We start from the raw sequence: 16,308 nt of genomic DNA on the forward strand, positions 1-16,308 counted from the left end.
ATCCTCTCTTTATCGTAATCGGCTGTGAGACATTTTTGTTCATCACCACCTCAGCAGTAGATTTCAAGTACAGCAAACGCATCCATTTTAGGAAGTTTTCGCCATACCCAAATGGTTGTAAAACGTTAAAAAGATAAGGCCATTCAACCTTATCAAAAGCTTTTTTCCAAAGATAAGAAGTCTTTACACTGCAAAAATTGACTGTCTAAATACAAGAAATTTAGACTTATTTTTAGATTATATTGTCTTAAAACAAGTGAAATTATCTGCCAGTGGGGTAAGATAATTTCACTTGATAAGATATCTTAAAATAAGAAAAAATATCTTGGCTTTTAGAAAGAGAGAAACAACTCAAAATTAGTAGTAAAATACTCATTTCAAGCACTATTTTTTAGGTAAAAAAGTCTCAAAACTAGTTTATAAATTCTTCTTTGACAGTTGTTTATTACTCACTTTGAGTAAAAATACCCTAAAACTAGATAACCGTAAGAAGATATGCTTTTAATTCAAGAGTTATTATACTAGAATTAAGACTTATTGCTAGCTGAATTAAAGCTAGTATTGTGTAATTACTAGCTTTTGTAGCTCAAACCAAGACAAGAAAAATACAAGCATACAGGATTAGTATACTTAACAATATTTATTTATATTGCTTTTTTCAAAATTGCTTTGAATACACTGTTAACATAGAATACTTCTGCTTCTACAAATACAAAGAACTGCTTGAAGCATTTCAACATAAAATTTAACATAGGTTTACAGCTAAATCTTAATGAACGCTGATGCAGGCCATACTAGTAAATAATCTGAGGTTAAGAGAAATAAGAAAAAGAGTGTCTCTGGTTAACATCACCAAACAAGGCATTCATTTCTCACCGTGAGAGCTCTACCACTCAGTAAAAACGTTTTACTCTGCCAAAACTTTTTTTATGAACTTGTGGTGTCCCGCTCGTGAATATTGTCCTTCAATATTTCTGTCTGACTGACAAAGTAGGGTTGCCACAAACTTGGGATGGGTAAGATGAAAGGTGTAGTGGTAAGCCAACAGATAAAACAACCTATGGCCAAGATCTTCTTTGGCAAAGGTGGTGATGGGAGTTTCTCCACTTGCCACGAGACAGCAGGACCCATCAAAGAGCAACACCGTGCTGGAGAAAGATCTCTTCTCCAGGTATTTGGCAGGATCATCTGTTGGCTAAAGATAAAAATAATTAGGGTAAAACAGTTTATGTTGTAACTTTTACTAAAAATGTTTTGTTAGTAATAATGAAACATCACTAGGGTCGTATTTGCCATTTTGAAAATTAATATAATTTTTGTAGATGCTTGTATTTAGGCTTTTTAGGTGTCATTAACACCATTTTGCATATCTAGTGGCAGAAAAAAACCCAGAAATAAATGCTGGGATCCTCACATTATTCCTTCCAGTCTCTACCCACAGTTATTACAGACCATCAGAGACAAACAAAAATCAAGCACAAAATCAAAGTTTCAAATGGGAACAAAAACTCACCTCTAGAACATGCAGCAATGCTTCACTAGCATGTGCCAGTTTCTTCAGGGGTGAAGTTGGAGATGGGAAAAGCGTTGGGAGTGCTCTGAAGAGTGCAACGTTGTGTTCAACTAAAATAGAACAATATAATAGAATAACTCAGTTATTAACTTCATTTTCAGCTTAATGTTGAGTTTACATTAAATTGAATATCAGTTTGCATAATAACAACGCAATTCTGACCAACACCTCTGAAAACATTATGCAAAAAAAGACAGTAAAATGAGTTACCTCCACTTAAGTTCATGGGAGGCTTCAACACTTTTTTCCAAACTCTGTAAAACTGCACTAGTGAGCAGAAGTCTTCCCATCTGTCCTGTACTTGACATCTGAATTTGCCGTTTCCCATATCCTGGATCCACCGCAGCTCCTCCATCACCTAAAACACAAGTAACATACAAAAATGCCTCCTTTGTAAAGATGGGCGGTGGGGGGAACAACCAATCAAAAACACAAGTAAATTGCTTACATGATGAAGCTCCTTGAAACATGGATATGCCTCCAGAATCTTTGTAGGTCTATCATCTTCTTTTAGGACATCACTTTCAATGAAGGCTTTTCTTGACTGAAATCCGAGGTCAAGGATCTGGCAGACAGCATCTTGGTTTGGTTTTGGTTCTCTATACATCTATCGAGGCTATCCGTTTCTGCCAAAATGAAAAATAAAAATCAGTGAAGATATCAGACATATTCTGAATTATACAATGGGTTTTAGCCGACATGAACTGTTATACCTCCATTATTTATTAGAGCAACATAAATGAGAAAGCATCTTACACTGCTGTATATAAAAGCTTGTTTACAATGTAAACAACAATAGCTGTAAACAACAATAGCTGTAATGTCTCAATATCAACAATATCAATGTCACAATATCAATATCCAATGGTATAAGGATAATTAAGGTAGGTCAAAAAAATAAGAAAAGGTAAAGCATTTTAAGTGATCACATAGAGGGCATAATTTTATTCCTGAAGGAAACAGCAAAACAACAACATACGGTATTTGCGATCTGAATCAAAGATACGAGTTCTTAGTGTCATAACCTTCTCATAACTTGTCTAATCCAAGTAAGGGAGGTATCATTGCAAAGCTAGTCAGAGAACTACATGAATTAAGGTTGATATCAAATCCATTTTTACTTCATTATCAACAAATAATAAGTAATTACGAATATAACCAAAAAGATTGTACAGTTCAATTAAGCTAAACAGATGCTGTGAGGCAGAGTAAACACTGAAATCTTCTTCATGGCATATATAATGTTTATAAAATGATCCATTTAGCTGACCAAAAAAACCTTTGGAAACAGATATCCTATTTACACTATTTTCCTTTTACATTTTAACTTTTCAAGTTAATAAATAAGAGAGATTCCAGACTCGTTTCCTGGGTTTGAACTATCATGTGGCTCTATGTGTAAAAATACTTTGAAGTACTTTTAAAAGTCATTATTGATTTTTATAAATAAATAAAACAATAATAAAACTGCTGTTTTAATTATTTATTTATTATTTTATACCACAATCCAATAGTATTTCATTAAGCTACGGTTGCTCCTTTATGTTTGTAGACATTGGTTGCAGCCGATCAGTTTACTCAAAACCAGTCACATGACTTCATGTCCCAGCATTCACTTCTTGGACGGAGCCTTGCAAACGGGGGGAACAGCACCTGCTCGCTTTTGATTACTGATTAAATTTCCGGGAGGTGAAGATAACTACAACAAAAAATATTAGCCTGCATGTATAGTACGCACCGATCTAGTGACGCTCATTCATAAAACGGAGAAAACACTGCAGCCTCGCGTTCCTCTAAATGGAAGAAATTCTGGTGGCTAAGCTAGGTCATACGAACATGCCTAGAAGAGACGGAATGCCGCTCTGCTACTGGCTGCCTCGTCACACTTGACGACTAGCTTGGATACCTAGCTGTCATTAGGCTTCGGGGAACAATATTTGTTCACATTGAGTGAAGTAATAATATTTAATAAAATAAAAATAGTCTCAGAAAAACTTACCGAACAGGCTATCAGAAGGGTCTGGTTCAAAGTGGCTGCTGCTTTTCCCTCTCTTTCCAACCGTCAGGACAGGCGCAACCAAATGACTTGAGGGGGGTGGGGGTGAGAGGGTTACTGCAAAACATGTACCTTTGTCCACAAAGTTGTATGATGTAATTAGAAGATATTATACACACTACTTTAAAACTCACCTCTATTATTGTTGTATGGTAATACTAGGGAAAATAAATTTTGTGTTATTTCTGAAACCCTCCCGTCCCCCCATTCCCTTCTTAGCTGGTATTGACCGCAGGAGGAAAAGGAGTACCGTATGTTCATGTTATTTCAGACTTTGAGATAGTCCAGATTGTTTTTGCACCCGTTTTACGAATGCAGAGCGTATTAAGACTTACAAATCTGATTGAACAGCATCTGAAACGATTAAAGCCATTGTTTCCTTAGAAAACTGTAATTCCTAAGCAACACTGCCTTTGCATCTCCCTGTTAAAAGTATTTATCTTGGTTGTTTAGACATATGTGTATTATGTTTGAGTCAAAGCACATTTTTTAAACAATGGTCATCTAAACTAAACTTCAGAAATGTCTGTTAATCACTTGTCAACCATAATCAGCTTTTTGAATGCTGTCAAAATGATATCAGCACAGAGCATCCCATATATTTTTACATGAGAAGGAGTTGGGCCTTGTCTCAGAAATAATTAATTTGGAACACATTACAGGAAAGATTGGAAGGTTTTGTGACAGTGGTGTTCTGTTACTGATTTGCACAAGGGTTATCCCTTTTTCTATCTATCTTAGATGACCCCCCCCCCCCTTCCATTGACATGTTCTCCCTACCATGACAAAGGTGGAAAGATTTCATGTTATCCATGGACACCAGTGAAGATCAAAAATCATTGAAGAAAAAAGGTTCAGAGCACCGTCTAGTTGGTCTAGATGACCCAACTCCTAATGTTAAAGTGCCTAGGATAGCACAAGGGTTACAGAACAGGTATAGCAATATTACTTTTCTTAACAGCTTTGTTGCTGTTGCAGTGTTCAAGTCCACATGTTACTAGGTCTTGAAACAAGTCTTTACAGCTAAAAGTGGTCACAAAATAAAAATTCAAGCCTCTGCGAGTAATTTATCTTGTTGTACATGTAAAATGACTAATTTTAGCCTTTATAAAACTAAGTAAGAAATAAAGGACTAATAATCTTGTAACAAGATTAATAATCTAATGAATTCTTCTCTTGCATAGTAAATTATTCTTAAAACAAATTTTAAATGATTATCGGACTAAATTTAAGATTATAATTCTAGGTTAGAAACTTCATTTTTGCAGTGTATCTGTGGCATTATCTAACCCATAAATAAGATTAAGAATCCTCCTAATGTTATAAGACCCCTGTAGCCCTTAAATGAAGCCATTTTGATCCCTATGGATTACATAGGGTAAAGTTTCTTGTAGCCGTTTGGCCAACATTTTACATAGAATTTTTAAATCAGCATTCATAAGACTTATTGGTCTCATGTTTTCGCAACAGTTGTTTGGGCGGCCAGGTTTGGGTAGTAGTGTTATAGTGGCTGCTGTCAGCGATTTTGGTAAATTTCCACATTGAAATGCTTCTAAAAACATATCCAGAAGAGGTTTAAGTAGTTTAGTTTTGAATTTTTTACAAAAGTGGATTGGAAGTCCATCAGGGCCAGGTGTTTTACCCACCTTCATATCATCAATAGCCTTACTGATATATTTTTCCTTTCAAACTAGCTTTAAGTCTTTCTGTAAATTTGTCTGGGATTTGAGGGATTTCTAAAAAATCTAAAAAGATATTTTGACTATCAGAGTTTTCCCCTGAGTTGTATAATTTCCCATAATATTCTCTGAATTCTTTGTTTATTTCTACTTGATTGGTTATTGTAATACCTTTGCTATTTATGATTGAAGTTATTGCTTTTTTAGTTTCTAATTCTTTAATTTGCCATGCCAACAAAGACCCCACCTTCTCTCTTTGTTCATAGAAGATCTGATTAAGCGTGATAATGTCAGAAATTGCCCTATCTTCAGACATTTTGTTATATTCTGCTTTATGTGTCAACAATTCTTTTTCAGCATTAGCAGTGTTATTGTTGATCACCTGGTTCTGAAGAGTTTTTATTTTAGTCTCAAATTATAATTTCTCTTTATAAATATCTCTAGATTTGGATGAGGTGTAGCTAATTATATATCCTCTCACTACAGCCTTAAATGCCTCCCATTTTATTGCTGCATTTGTATTAACCTTGAAGTCGCCATCTATTACATTTCGAATGTAGTTAAGGAAATTATTGTTTAACAGCCATTTTTGATTTAGACTCCATTTGGGTGGATATCTGACAAGGGCAGCCTCTGTGTAAATAATGCCACATGATCCATGATCTGACGGCAGTATACTATCATAAAAGAAATACTCAATTTTGGATATTAATAAGGCTGAGATTAAAAAATAATCAATGTGAGAGAAAGTTTGGTGTGTTCCAGAATAGCATGAGTAGGTAATGTCATAGGGTTTTAAATGTCTCCAGATGTCTATTAAATTGAATTCCCCCATAAAATGTTTAATAGTTGTCCTGCTTTTATTGTGGCTATTGTCAAATCCAGTAGATCGGTTCTTTGTTGGATCCAATGCACAATTCCAGTCTCCTGCAATTACATAGAGGCCTGGGAGGGTGGAAAGAGTAAAAAATAATTGATAAAATAATTGTCATCATCGACATTCGGGCCATATCAATTCACCAAATTTAATCTGGTTTCAAGTAGTGAGCCTTGCAGAATCAAATATTATCCAGAATATTTGGATCTAAAAGACACTTCTGCAGGAGGGGCCTCACCACTGCTGTTTTACAGGCAGAGGTAAAGACATCTGTCTGAAGAGCTCTGACTCAAAAGACTCAAAGAATCCATATAACGTTTTAAAAAGTGAAGTTGCAATGGAATCTAAATGGCAGATTGTGGTGTTAACTAGGGAAAAACTTATTAGGCCAGAACTGTCTCATAATTCAGAATTGCACACACTCCGAGTCACAAATGCACACACTTCGATTCACAAATGTCATTTTATGCAAACGTGCTAAATAAATTTGGAAATGCACACGTTATGTTTCACAAATGCACACCCTGTGTTTCACAAACACACATTGTGTTTCACACATGCACACTGAATGTTTTACAAATGCACAATAAGTGTTTCTCACAAATGTGCACACTGTGTTTCACAAAAACATTTTAGAAATTCAAAATAAATGTATCAGAAATGCACAGTAGGTGCTTCACAAACAGGATTTTTAGGTACACATGTGATGTGAACTCACAGATCATATGAATTGCAGAATGTGCATTCAAAATCCCGCTCTCGTTTGTGAATCTCCCCACATTTGTGAGAGATTTTTCTACAGTGAATATTGAGACTCCTCTGACGGAGCAGGTCAACTCATGTCACCATTGGCTAGTGAATCTGTCAATCAAACTCATCAGAAAAGCAGGCGGGTTCGCTTTTAGCCAATCGAATGGCCCCTTACACTTTCTCTACGCTTTCGTGCAGGTGGCAAAATCCCCGCCCATATTCTATTCTGTACCAGTCGGTCGTTAGCGTGTTAGCCTTTGCATGGCTTGTCGGTTTATTTCCTTTCGGTTGTCAAAAATTACTGGCTTGCGCAACTTTTCAGTGGACCTGGAAGCAAGGCAACAGTGGTTGAATGCACTTGGCATTGAATCCATCGAACTCTTTATTGGTCATGAGTTTACAATTAACGTTTCACTCAGGATTGTATGTACGTTATTCTTCTCTTAGCTTTGATGCTAGCGTCATTTCAACACTCAGACACGGTTCCCTTCGGTCTTGATAATATGAAGGTGGAGGAGAAAAATCTTCCAACTTCCACAGAAGGTTCTCTGGAGAAACAGGCATCACTTTGCTCCATACCACGCAGTGGGACGTTACCTCAGGCTAATCTCACTGTCAATCACAGATACCCAATACACCTCCCCTGCTCAGCCCGAAGTCTCTTTGCTGGACCTTAATTTTTTAATAACTCAAATGTCATTGATTTTATATTGTAACCATATTTCTGCTAACCTCTTGGCCAGGTCACCCTTGCAAAAAAGATCCTCATCTCTATGGGTTTTATAACTGGTTAAATGCTAAACAACAAAAGATGGTCATAGAACAACAAAGTGCAAACATTCACCCTTTATTGCAGAGTAAAATTCAGTGAAAACATTTTATTTAAACTGGAATTAATTTTCACAACATCCTTACATACAATGAAGTCCCTTGAACAATACAGCAGTAATGATGTGAACTCAGTCTCTCTTCTTCTGTATGTAATTATGTCACCTAAATTAACTTCTAAACAAACGGGACAGTAAAGATATAGGTCCACTCCAAAAACGGTCTGAATTCCACAATGGATTGATGTCGTCTTGCAGTTCCAAAATTTGTGGACCCAAAAGAGGACTGTCCCATTCCAGGACATTGATCCCAGGATGAGGTTCAGCCATGGATCCACTCTCCTCCCATTCAATCTCTGGAACCAGCATACCCTGACAAAAAAAAAAAAAAAGATACTGTTTATGAACAGTGCTGTTTTTTTAAAAATTTTTTAGATTATGTAGGCACAGTGACCAACTAATAATTACTTATATTGTTGCTGGCAGGCAGACCTCATATCTGTACATCTGATAGCTCATAATGCCATGCATTGTGATGCATTTTGAACTTGCAGATGTGCTATTCTTCCTACTTGATTTAAAAAACCAAACAATTTAGGGAAATTGTTTGCGCCACACAACAATAATACTTTTCATTCATTTTCGATGAAAATTCATTGTAGTCATTGTGATTTCATTATACTATTCTTGATACTTTCCACTTTAGTCGAACTGCACACAAATCAGTTGTCCAGTACAGTGAGATTAAATAAAGCATTTACCCGGGGATCAGAAACAGGGTTCTTGGTCAAGCCCAACTGCCACAGCTGATTTGGTGTCATGCTTTGCTCCGTCCTGATTGGATGGCTGTCCCACGCGTCACTAAAGACATCCAAACTGGCCTGAATGCGTGGTAGGAAAATATAGTGGCAGCAGAATATGTGATGTTACTGATATTGAGCAAGTCTTGGTCCTCAGGAGAGTGCAGGATGTTGTAATATAGACTAGTAACAGTCATGAAGACATCACACCAGAGGGGCTCAATCCTGTATTTGGAAAAAAGCAAAAAGAAATATTATATTGTCAGATTTATTTTTAATACATCATTCACTTTTATGTATAAATTAAAGCTTCTAAAAATAGGTTCAACTCACAGTTGATTGTGTACACTTTTCCTGCAATGAAGCTGTGTGTGTCAGTTCTACGTACTGTGAGCATTTACTCGGCTATGCCCACATTTTCTTCTCCATGATCTCCTCTCACCCTGACAATAACATGAAAATCATGTCTCAAACACATAATTACAAATGCATCACCAATACGGTACACATCAATTTAAAATGTAATGTTTTTATGTACGTTGCCAATAAGTAGAATTTCTAGGTTAAATAAATGGCAGGAGTGGGTAACATGTATCACTGGGAAAAAAATTGAGGCGAGAGAGACTGTTAAGGGGGGGTAAAATATTACTCCTGAGGGGAAAGAGTTTTAGAGTTGCCTTTGTTTTCAGAGAGGAGTCTAAAAAAAGTTATTTTATTTTTGTACAAATAACCAAGTACTTATACTGCCTGATATGTGAATAAAATATTTCTTTATAAATAACATGAATACCTCAGAGGAAAGCCATACACGTTCACAGCATCACTGAAGAAGGCCAAGTGGGTGTCTGCCCAGTTGTTGTCTGCTATCTTCAGGTACAAGATCTATGGAATACAAGTACAAATACTTTCAACTGACAGATATTTACAGGGGCAAAAATGCTAAATTCCCAATTGACAGGTAAAACAGCAATACAATAGGATGATAAAATATGAAATAGAATAGAAAGGTATTTAATAATCCCTGAGGAAATTTTTAAAAATGGCCATTTTAAAAAAATCACAAAAACACACATGCATTACAAATAGAAATATCACAAATTAAAAAGATTGATAAAAAAGGTAAATAATTGAAAAATCAGTGGGTAAAATTAATTAAAAGAAATTACTTGTAAAATGCCCTGCCAGAGAGTTATATTGCCTGATGGCACGAGGAACAAAAGATTGCTTCAGTCTTTCTGTGGAGCAGCGCTGGGACAGCAGTCTGTTGCTGAATGTGCAGGCCTTCCACATCAACAGGTTTCCTCTCCAAGGTGCTTGACAGTCGATGATGCAGCCTTTGAAGGATGTCACGCTTCAGTAATTCCTAGAGAATAAATAAAAGCAGGACAAACATGGATTAGATAATTTAGCTGTCTGAGATTAAATTACATAACTTTCAAATATTTGAAAGGGGAATTTTTTTAAAACACTCTTGCTATGATAACTTGAGCTTGTAGTAAAGAACAGCTTTAAAAAAAATTAGAGATAAGACACTGATCACAGGAAGCCTGTGTGTAATACTTACAGTAACTTCTACTCTAATCACTGTTGACAGCTGATTTCTCCCATCCACCCTTTCTGTGACTACTTATCGACTACAAAACAGCCTAAAAACATTATAATGTTTAGGATTCTTGTCATTACGTCATTGGAATTAATGATACGGGGATTTTAGTGGCTGTCACTCTGACACAATCTCACAGGGCTTGTCAGCACAATTACGGGTTCTAACGTTAACTTCTAATGACGCTTCTTTCATTCAACAGTGGATTCACGTCTGTTATATTTAAAAAATGGCGTTTTCATCAATGTCATATGAATTAACTTTGTTGCACATATCCACCCCGTCTTAAAGTCTGGGTTGTGAAAATACTGTGTCTAACTTTAACCCGGATCGAGTTTACATAAAGGCAGCACACGGAACAGCTAACTAGCTAGTTAGCATAGCATAGCATCAGTGTTTAACATCGCCATCTTACTTTTTATTAAACTTTCTTTGCTGCTGTAAATCCGGCATGTTTTTCCCCTTAGTTCCATCTGAATCATGTTAAGAACCTACAGATTGGCTATAGACGCTAGCTTGAACCGACACCGGCTTGAACTTCACTCACACTCACAGTCAGATACAACTTGAGTTGAAAGCCGGCTAGTTTCGAGGCCCCTGGTTGGTTGTAGTTACTCGTGTTGTGTGAAGAGCTGGTATGGCAAGTATAAAACTTGACAAAACCATCATAAATCCTCCCCCGCTTTAAAACCATAAAAAAAATATGACCGCACAGGCTAAGCTAAGCAAAGCTAAGCTCATTTGCGGTGGGGGTACTCTGCAAACGACTCCGCTGAAGTGTTCATAAAGCATTCACACATGTCACTTAGCTAAGGAGAACGCTTCAACTTAGTATTCAATAACATTACAGGACAACGAGAGAATGATCAAATAAATGCATTACTTACGGGCTGAGACTGATCCCGTTCGGAAGACCTCTCCGCCATGTTTGCCACCCACGTACTTTCAACTGCTGTGCTGAACAGCTCCCTCCCTCGTCAGTTTGAAAGTGAGGTGAACGTGTAAGGGGCCATTTGATTGGCTAAAAGCGAACCCGCCTGCTTTGAGGATGAGTTTGATTGACAGGTTCACTAGCCAATGGTGACATTAGTTGACCTGCTCCATCAGAGGAGTCTCAATATTCACCGTAGAAAAATCTCTCACACATGTGGGGAGATTCGCAAACGAGAACGGGATTTTGAATGCACATTCTGCAAATCTTATGATCTGTGATTTCACATCACATGTGTACCTAAAAATCCTGTTTGTGAAGCACCTACTGTGCATTTATGAAACATTTATTGTGAATTTCTAAAATATTTTTGTGAAACACAGTGTGCACATTTGTGAGAAACACTTATTGTGCATTTGTAAAACATTCAGTGTGCATGTGTGAAACACAATGTGTGTGTTTGTGAAACACAGGGTGTGCATTTGTGAAACACAACGTGTCCATTTCCAAATTTATTTAGCACGTTTGCATAAAATGACATTTGTGAATCGAAGTGTGTGCATTTGTGATTCGGAGTGTGTGCAATTCTGTATTATGAGACTGTCCTGGCCTCATAAAAACTCGACCAAGCATATCCGCATCAACCAGAACACCCCCCCCCCCCCCCCCCGCCCCAGCGTTTCTTCTGGTAAAAACAATGCTGGTGATCTGTTAAAAGTGTATTGCCCATGGCTGGGCACTCTCCCTCCTTCTTGTCTTGTTCCACCATCCATTTTAGAAGAACATAAACACTCACCTTTGCACTAACAGTTTGCATGATTGAATGACTGAAATATTTCACACTAGTTGGTTTTAAGGCATAAGTATGCGTGTGAACACTATCTGTTTTGTGTACATGTCGACAGGTGGACATTTTTGCAGCTAGCAGGTGTGTTTATAACATTTGAGTGTGTGTGTGGATAGGCCCCGCTCTTTTTGTACTACATTTGAACCTTACCATAATGATTAACAACCAGTAAACTTGTTGCTTTATGCTGCTTCATGGTCTTACCCCCCTTCCCCTCCTATTATCACCCTCCTAACCCCCCCTCTCTAACGTCCCTCTCTCTTCTTCCCCTCTTTCCTTTTCCATCCGGTCCAACACCAAAGATTTTCAAACATGATTGAAATTAATAAAGTTTGGCCTCAATTACAAAAGGGGTTTATTCAGACATACCTTTGGTTTGTCTGAAGATTAATAACCCCTCTTGTTAAAGTAAAATATGTCCAACACAAGAAGCCCTCAGCTCTCATCTGTCTGCCTAGCTGTTGGACAGGACAAGTTAAAAAAAAAAAAAGTGTATTGCATAGATGAAATATTAGATCTTGTAGCATTGATTTTCCCCATGAAGTGGTCTGCAAAGTCCTCACATGCAGCATTAGATGACGGCATGGAGGACTTGTTGAAATCGTTGTTTATAAAAAATCTATTGTTTTAAAAAGAAATTGTGAATTGTTGGCTTATTGTAAAATTTGAGTTCTTTCAAAATTTCTTGATGAATTATTAGGGGTGTGACGATAACCACATCGCCGCAGTTTTTTATTTTAAACGTTTTTTTGTTTTTGAAGGTTCTGCATATGGTGCGTGATTGGAACTATAATAAACACATCAAACACAGTCATCTTGGCTGATAATTTGCTCTTTCTGCTAGTCCTGTGTTCAGACTTCAAGGGTTTCTGGGGGAAACCTTTTTCTAATGTTCTCCTTCACTCCCTTCACCGCGCCTCTCACGTCTTGCGCTGCCCCACACACACTGGTGGGGTTTTAGAAGCACACACACATCCTCATACTACAACAAAAATTTCCATCTCGCAGGATATACGACTAATTTACTGCGTTCTAATTATTAATTTACATTGTATTCATTTCCATGATGTCCATCGGAGAATTTTGTGTTGGGGGGGATATTACTGTTCCTTTTCACTCTGTAACACCAAACATCAACGTGCACTGTTAGATTTCGATGAATATCACTACATGTTTTTTTGGGAACTATTTTGTGCAGCGCAAAGTTATGTGTCTGTATAAACAAAGGTAGAGCCTCCTGCCCCGCGTTCTTCATGGGTGTCATGCTTCATGGCTACCTGAAAGGGGATAAAGTGTCTGCAGTCTGTTCATTACTGGGCAATATATAATATTCTGAGAAGATGTCGATACCAGAGAGCACAGGTGAAGGTTCGCTTGCAGCTTGAAAGCGGTCCGCTGCAGAAGAATCAACACGCACCCCCAAAACACTGGTGTGCCCTCTTCCTCCTACTCACGCAGCGTGCAGACACACATACACACAATCATTCTACAACACCTATATAGTTAGTTCATTAGTTAGATAGGTAGTAGTTAGTTGTTACTGTTATTTGTTAATAAAGAATACTGCGTTGTAATTGTATTTATTTGCGAGGCTCCGCCAGAGGATTTTGTGTGGTTTATTTGGGGGGGGGGGGGGTCTGGGGGGCTGCGGTTAACCGCGACCCCTGCTGGTTTATCACCGCGGTGATTAAAAATCCCACATCGTTACAGCTCTATGAATTATTAATTTTGTCTTCCTGTATCTCCCTTTGCAATTCTGTTTCATACGCTTAATGTCATCAGTCTTCCATGGCATTTTAGGAGTGCTTCTTAATGTTCTTGTCTTGAATGGAGCCACTGCATTTATGGAAGACTGAAGTCTGTTATTAAAATGATGAACAATATAATCACAGGATGCAGGTCAAATCTGAGCAGGAGTTTGTTTAAAAATAACAATAAAACTTACAGCCAAAAAACATTTGCATCATGTTGCATCTGAAACATTTAAAGTATGATAGGAAATAAATATTCAAATCTAAACAACCTGCTGATGATTACACATTCCCCTTATGAGCCACAGAGCGTTCATATTTAACAAATATCCTTATTTGATTTATATATTCTTATAGCAATATACATCGTTATAGCCAGATATTAAAAACTATATTGTGATATTAAAAAAAATTCTATATCACCCAGCCCTAGTGTGAAGCTATGAACATAGTTTTTTATAACTAAATTCTACATGGAAATTGATTATAGACGTCCTGGTTTTGATCCTACTGTATGCCTGCAAATTTATACAGAAACTAAACATCTTACTATTTGAATGGTAAATAGTGCATATTTGGGCTGCATGATATGAGTAAAATTGCAATATGCAATATTGGTGATTAGGGATACAACGGATAATCAATCCAGGCTGTGTACAGGTTCATGTGTTGTGACCTGTAGTCTTGAGCAACTGTTGTGTCAACCAGGAGTTGGTGTTTGGCTCTTCTGGAATCTCTACCAATGCCCTTCTGTGCATTGGTTGATCCATGTCCCTTTTGTTTTGGTTGCAATGATGCCTGACATGAGCTTCCATGTTGTGGAGAGACAGGTTTCTAGCCAATAGTTGGATAGGACCTTTGAAGGACCTTTTGGATCAGGATCGTTCGCCTTTCTGTTAGCCATTCGGGGTGAGTCCCATCTCTTAGCATCTGGTTCATTTATGCTGTCAGGCGCTCATGGAGTGCAGTGAGTTTCTTAAGCCAGCATGTGTGTATCATGTCAGGATCCTGTCCGGTTCTTCATATCTGAGACTCTTTCTTGGATGTCTGCCACAGTGATGGTTACTGGATTCTGTTCAGAGAGGTTGCTATGTTCTTTCCTCAGAGAGACCAGCTATTAAGCATTGCTGTTATGTGCTTTTTTTCTTGCATATACGTTTCCAGTACTGTTCAGTTTCCAGCCTTGGTGGATCTGATCTGCTGTTTTGACCCTGCCACTGAGTGCAGACTTTCACAGGTTAAGTTGCAAACAGTCTGTTTATCGATCTGGCTTCCTTGTCTCTTTTGTACCTCTTTAGGCTGCTGCTCAAGGCCAGGAGCCTTTGTTTGGCAGTTTCCAGTGCTTCTTAGGTACTTCATTGCACCTCTTTGGGCCTCTGTCAGCTGACTCACATCCCTCTGAGCTGCCTTGATTTTAGCCTTCAACTGTTTCTTCCATTGTGCGTATTGTTTTCTCCTATGGTTGCTCTCATATCCAAGCATTTCTAGGATCACTGCTGCTGAAGTGTAAACCAGTTCATTAGTTTCTGTGATTGTTGTAGTAGGGAGTTCTCTCAATGCTTCATTCACAGTTTCCAGGATACTTTCTGGTGGTACTTCACTTAACTGTTGTAGTTGGTGTCTAGACTGCCTATTCATTCTAGACATGATCTTGTCTTTCAGGTCAGATGCTACTTTGTTCAGCGTACGGTAGTTAATGGGGCTGTGTTCTCATGTTGTGGTTGGGAGTGTGATATAGCCTCCTCTCTGACCGGGTGTTGTGGCACTCCCTGTGCTGTTGCACTTGTGTTTCAATCTCAAATTGTGATAGGAGTTGGCATTTGTGGATGTTGCAACACTGAGTTACTAGTTGCTTGGCAACAACATAACCTTGTTCTCACATATAGTCCATTTCTGTCTTGTTCCAGTAGCCCACTTTCCATCAGGGTGCTCTGGTTCCCCAACCCCTGACGCAGAACCTTGTTTGGCCCGGTGACATCTGAGGAAAAGGAAACCTGGCAAACCCAAACTCCACTTTGAACAGCCACCCAGACTTTATGATTTTATTTTGTATGTTACAAAATTATGTGGGGTTATGAGCATATGGAAACCTCCTTTATTTATCTGCAAAACTCAGCTTGAAAAGCTGTCAGGTTTTTTAAAGCGACAAATAGAATCTAGGTAAATAATTAAGAAGGATATGAAAATATGACTTCCTTTTTTTCACAAACATGATCAGGTATCTAGATAAACAGGCCAAATGGCTTTGAGGTGTGGGTGTTTTATTTGAAAATCGCTTTTGTCGATATTGTTTTGTCTTATGTCAAAATAACTAAACAATTGGGAAAATTTCATTGAAAACTAGGTTTAGTGTCACAATTGACTTTATATTTAGAAGCCTCAAGTAATCGTTCTTGGTTAGACTGGTTGTCAAGAGAAAGCCATCTAATTTAAAGTACTGTAAGCTGGATAAAGGATAAAGTCCCATTTTAAACAAACAAAAACAAAAAAAATACAGTAAAAATGTTGGGGGAAAAATACCTGATTTATGACTTTTTTTAAATCATCAGATGAATTGTATTAATTTTAAAAGATGGTACATCTTTAGGGGTGGGGATCGTTAAGTTTTAATGGT

The 16,308-nt window shown here is 37.6% G+C and overlaps 2 protein-coding genes across 5 annotated transcripts in view; one reads left to right on the top strand and one right to left on the bottom strand.

Moving 5' to 3' along the window:
• prkcb (protein kinase C beta) overlaps nt 1–16,308 on the top strand; it is a 301,159-nt gene that overhangs the window by 27,705 nt on the left and 257,146 nt on the right. The window lies entirely within an intron of this gene.
• LOC111947777 lies at nt 617–3,675 on the bottom strand. 3 transcript variants are annotated; one of them, XR_002873704.1, is made up of 5 exons: nt 3,573–3,674; nt 2,022–2,199; nt 1,784–1,931; nt 1,514–1,623; nt 617–1,370 (listed from the first exon to the last, which is right to left on the bottom strand). XR_002873704.1 is itself a non-coding variant. In XM_023957701.1 (5 exons), the coding sequence occupies exons 2-5, from the start codon at nt 2,178–2,180 to the stop codon at nt 908–910; spliced, it is 696 nt and encodes a 231-aa protein (XP_023813469.1). In that variant the 5' UTR covers nt 2,181–2,199; nt 3,573–3,675; the 3' UTR covers nt 617–907. The 3 variants fall into 3 exon arrangements, 2 of the variants coding, with proteins under 2 accessions (XP_023813469.1, XP_023813468.1); XM_023957701.1 differs by having other exon boundaries at nt 617–1,195; nt 1,784–1,922; nt 3,573–3,675; XM_023957700.1 differs by having other exon boundaries at nt 617–1,195; nt 3,573–3,675.

The sequence above is a fragment of the Oryzias latipes genome, chromosome 8 (genome assembly GCF_002234675.1).
Source record: "Oryzias latipes chromosome 8, ASM223467v1".
In the NCBI taxonomy this organism is placed as follows: domain Eukaryota; kingdom Metazoa; phylum Chordata; class Actinopteri; order Beloniformes; family Adrianichthyidae; genus Oryzias; species Oryzias latipes.

What these genes read in the sequence shown, in the direction of transcription:
- LOC111947777 (XM_023957700.1), bottom strand. Translation starts at nt 2,180, where the DNA reads ATGTATAGAGAACCAAAACCAAACCAAGATGCTGTCTGCCAGATCCTT. An exon ending in TCCCATGAACTTAAGTGGAG is followed by an intron (nt 1,624 to 1,783) that starts GTAACTCATTTT and finishes GTTCTATTTTAG; the next exon opens with TTGAACACAACGTTGCACTC. An exon ending in CATTGCTGCATGTTCTAGAG is followed by an intron (nt 1,196 to 1,513) that starts GTGAGTTTTTGT and finishes TTTTATCTTTAG; the next exon opens with CCAACAGATGATCCTGCCAA.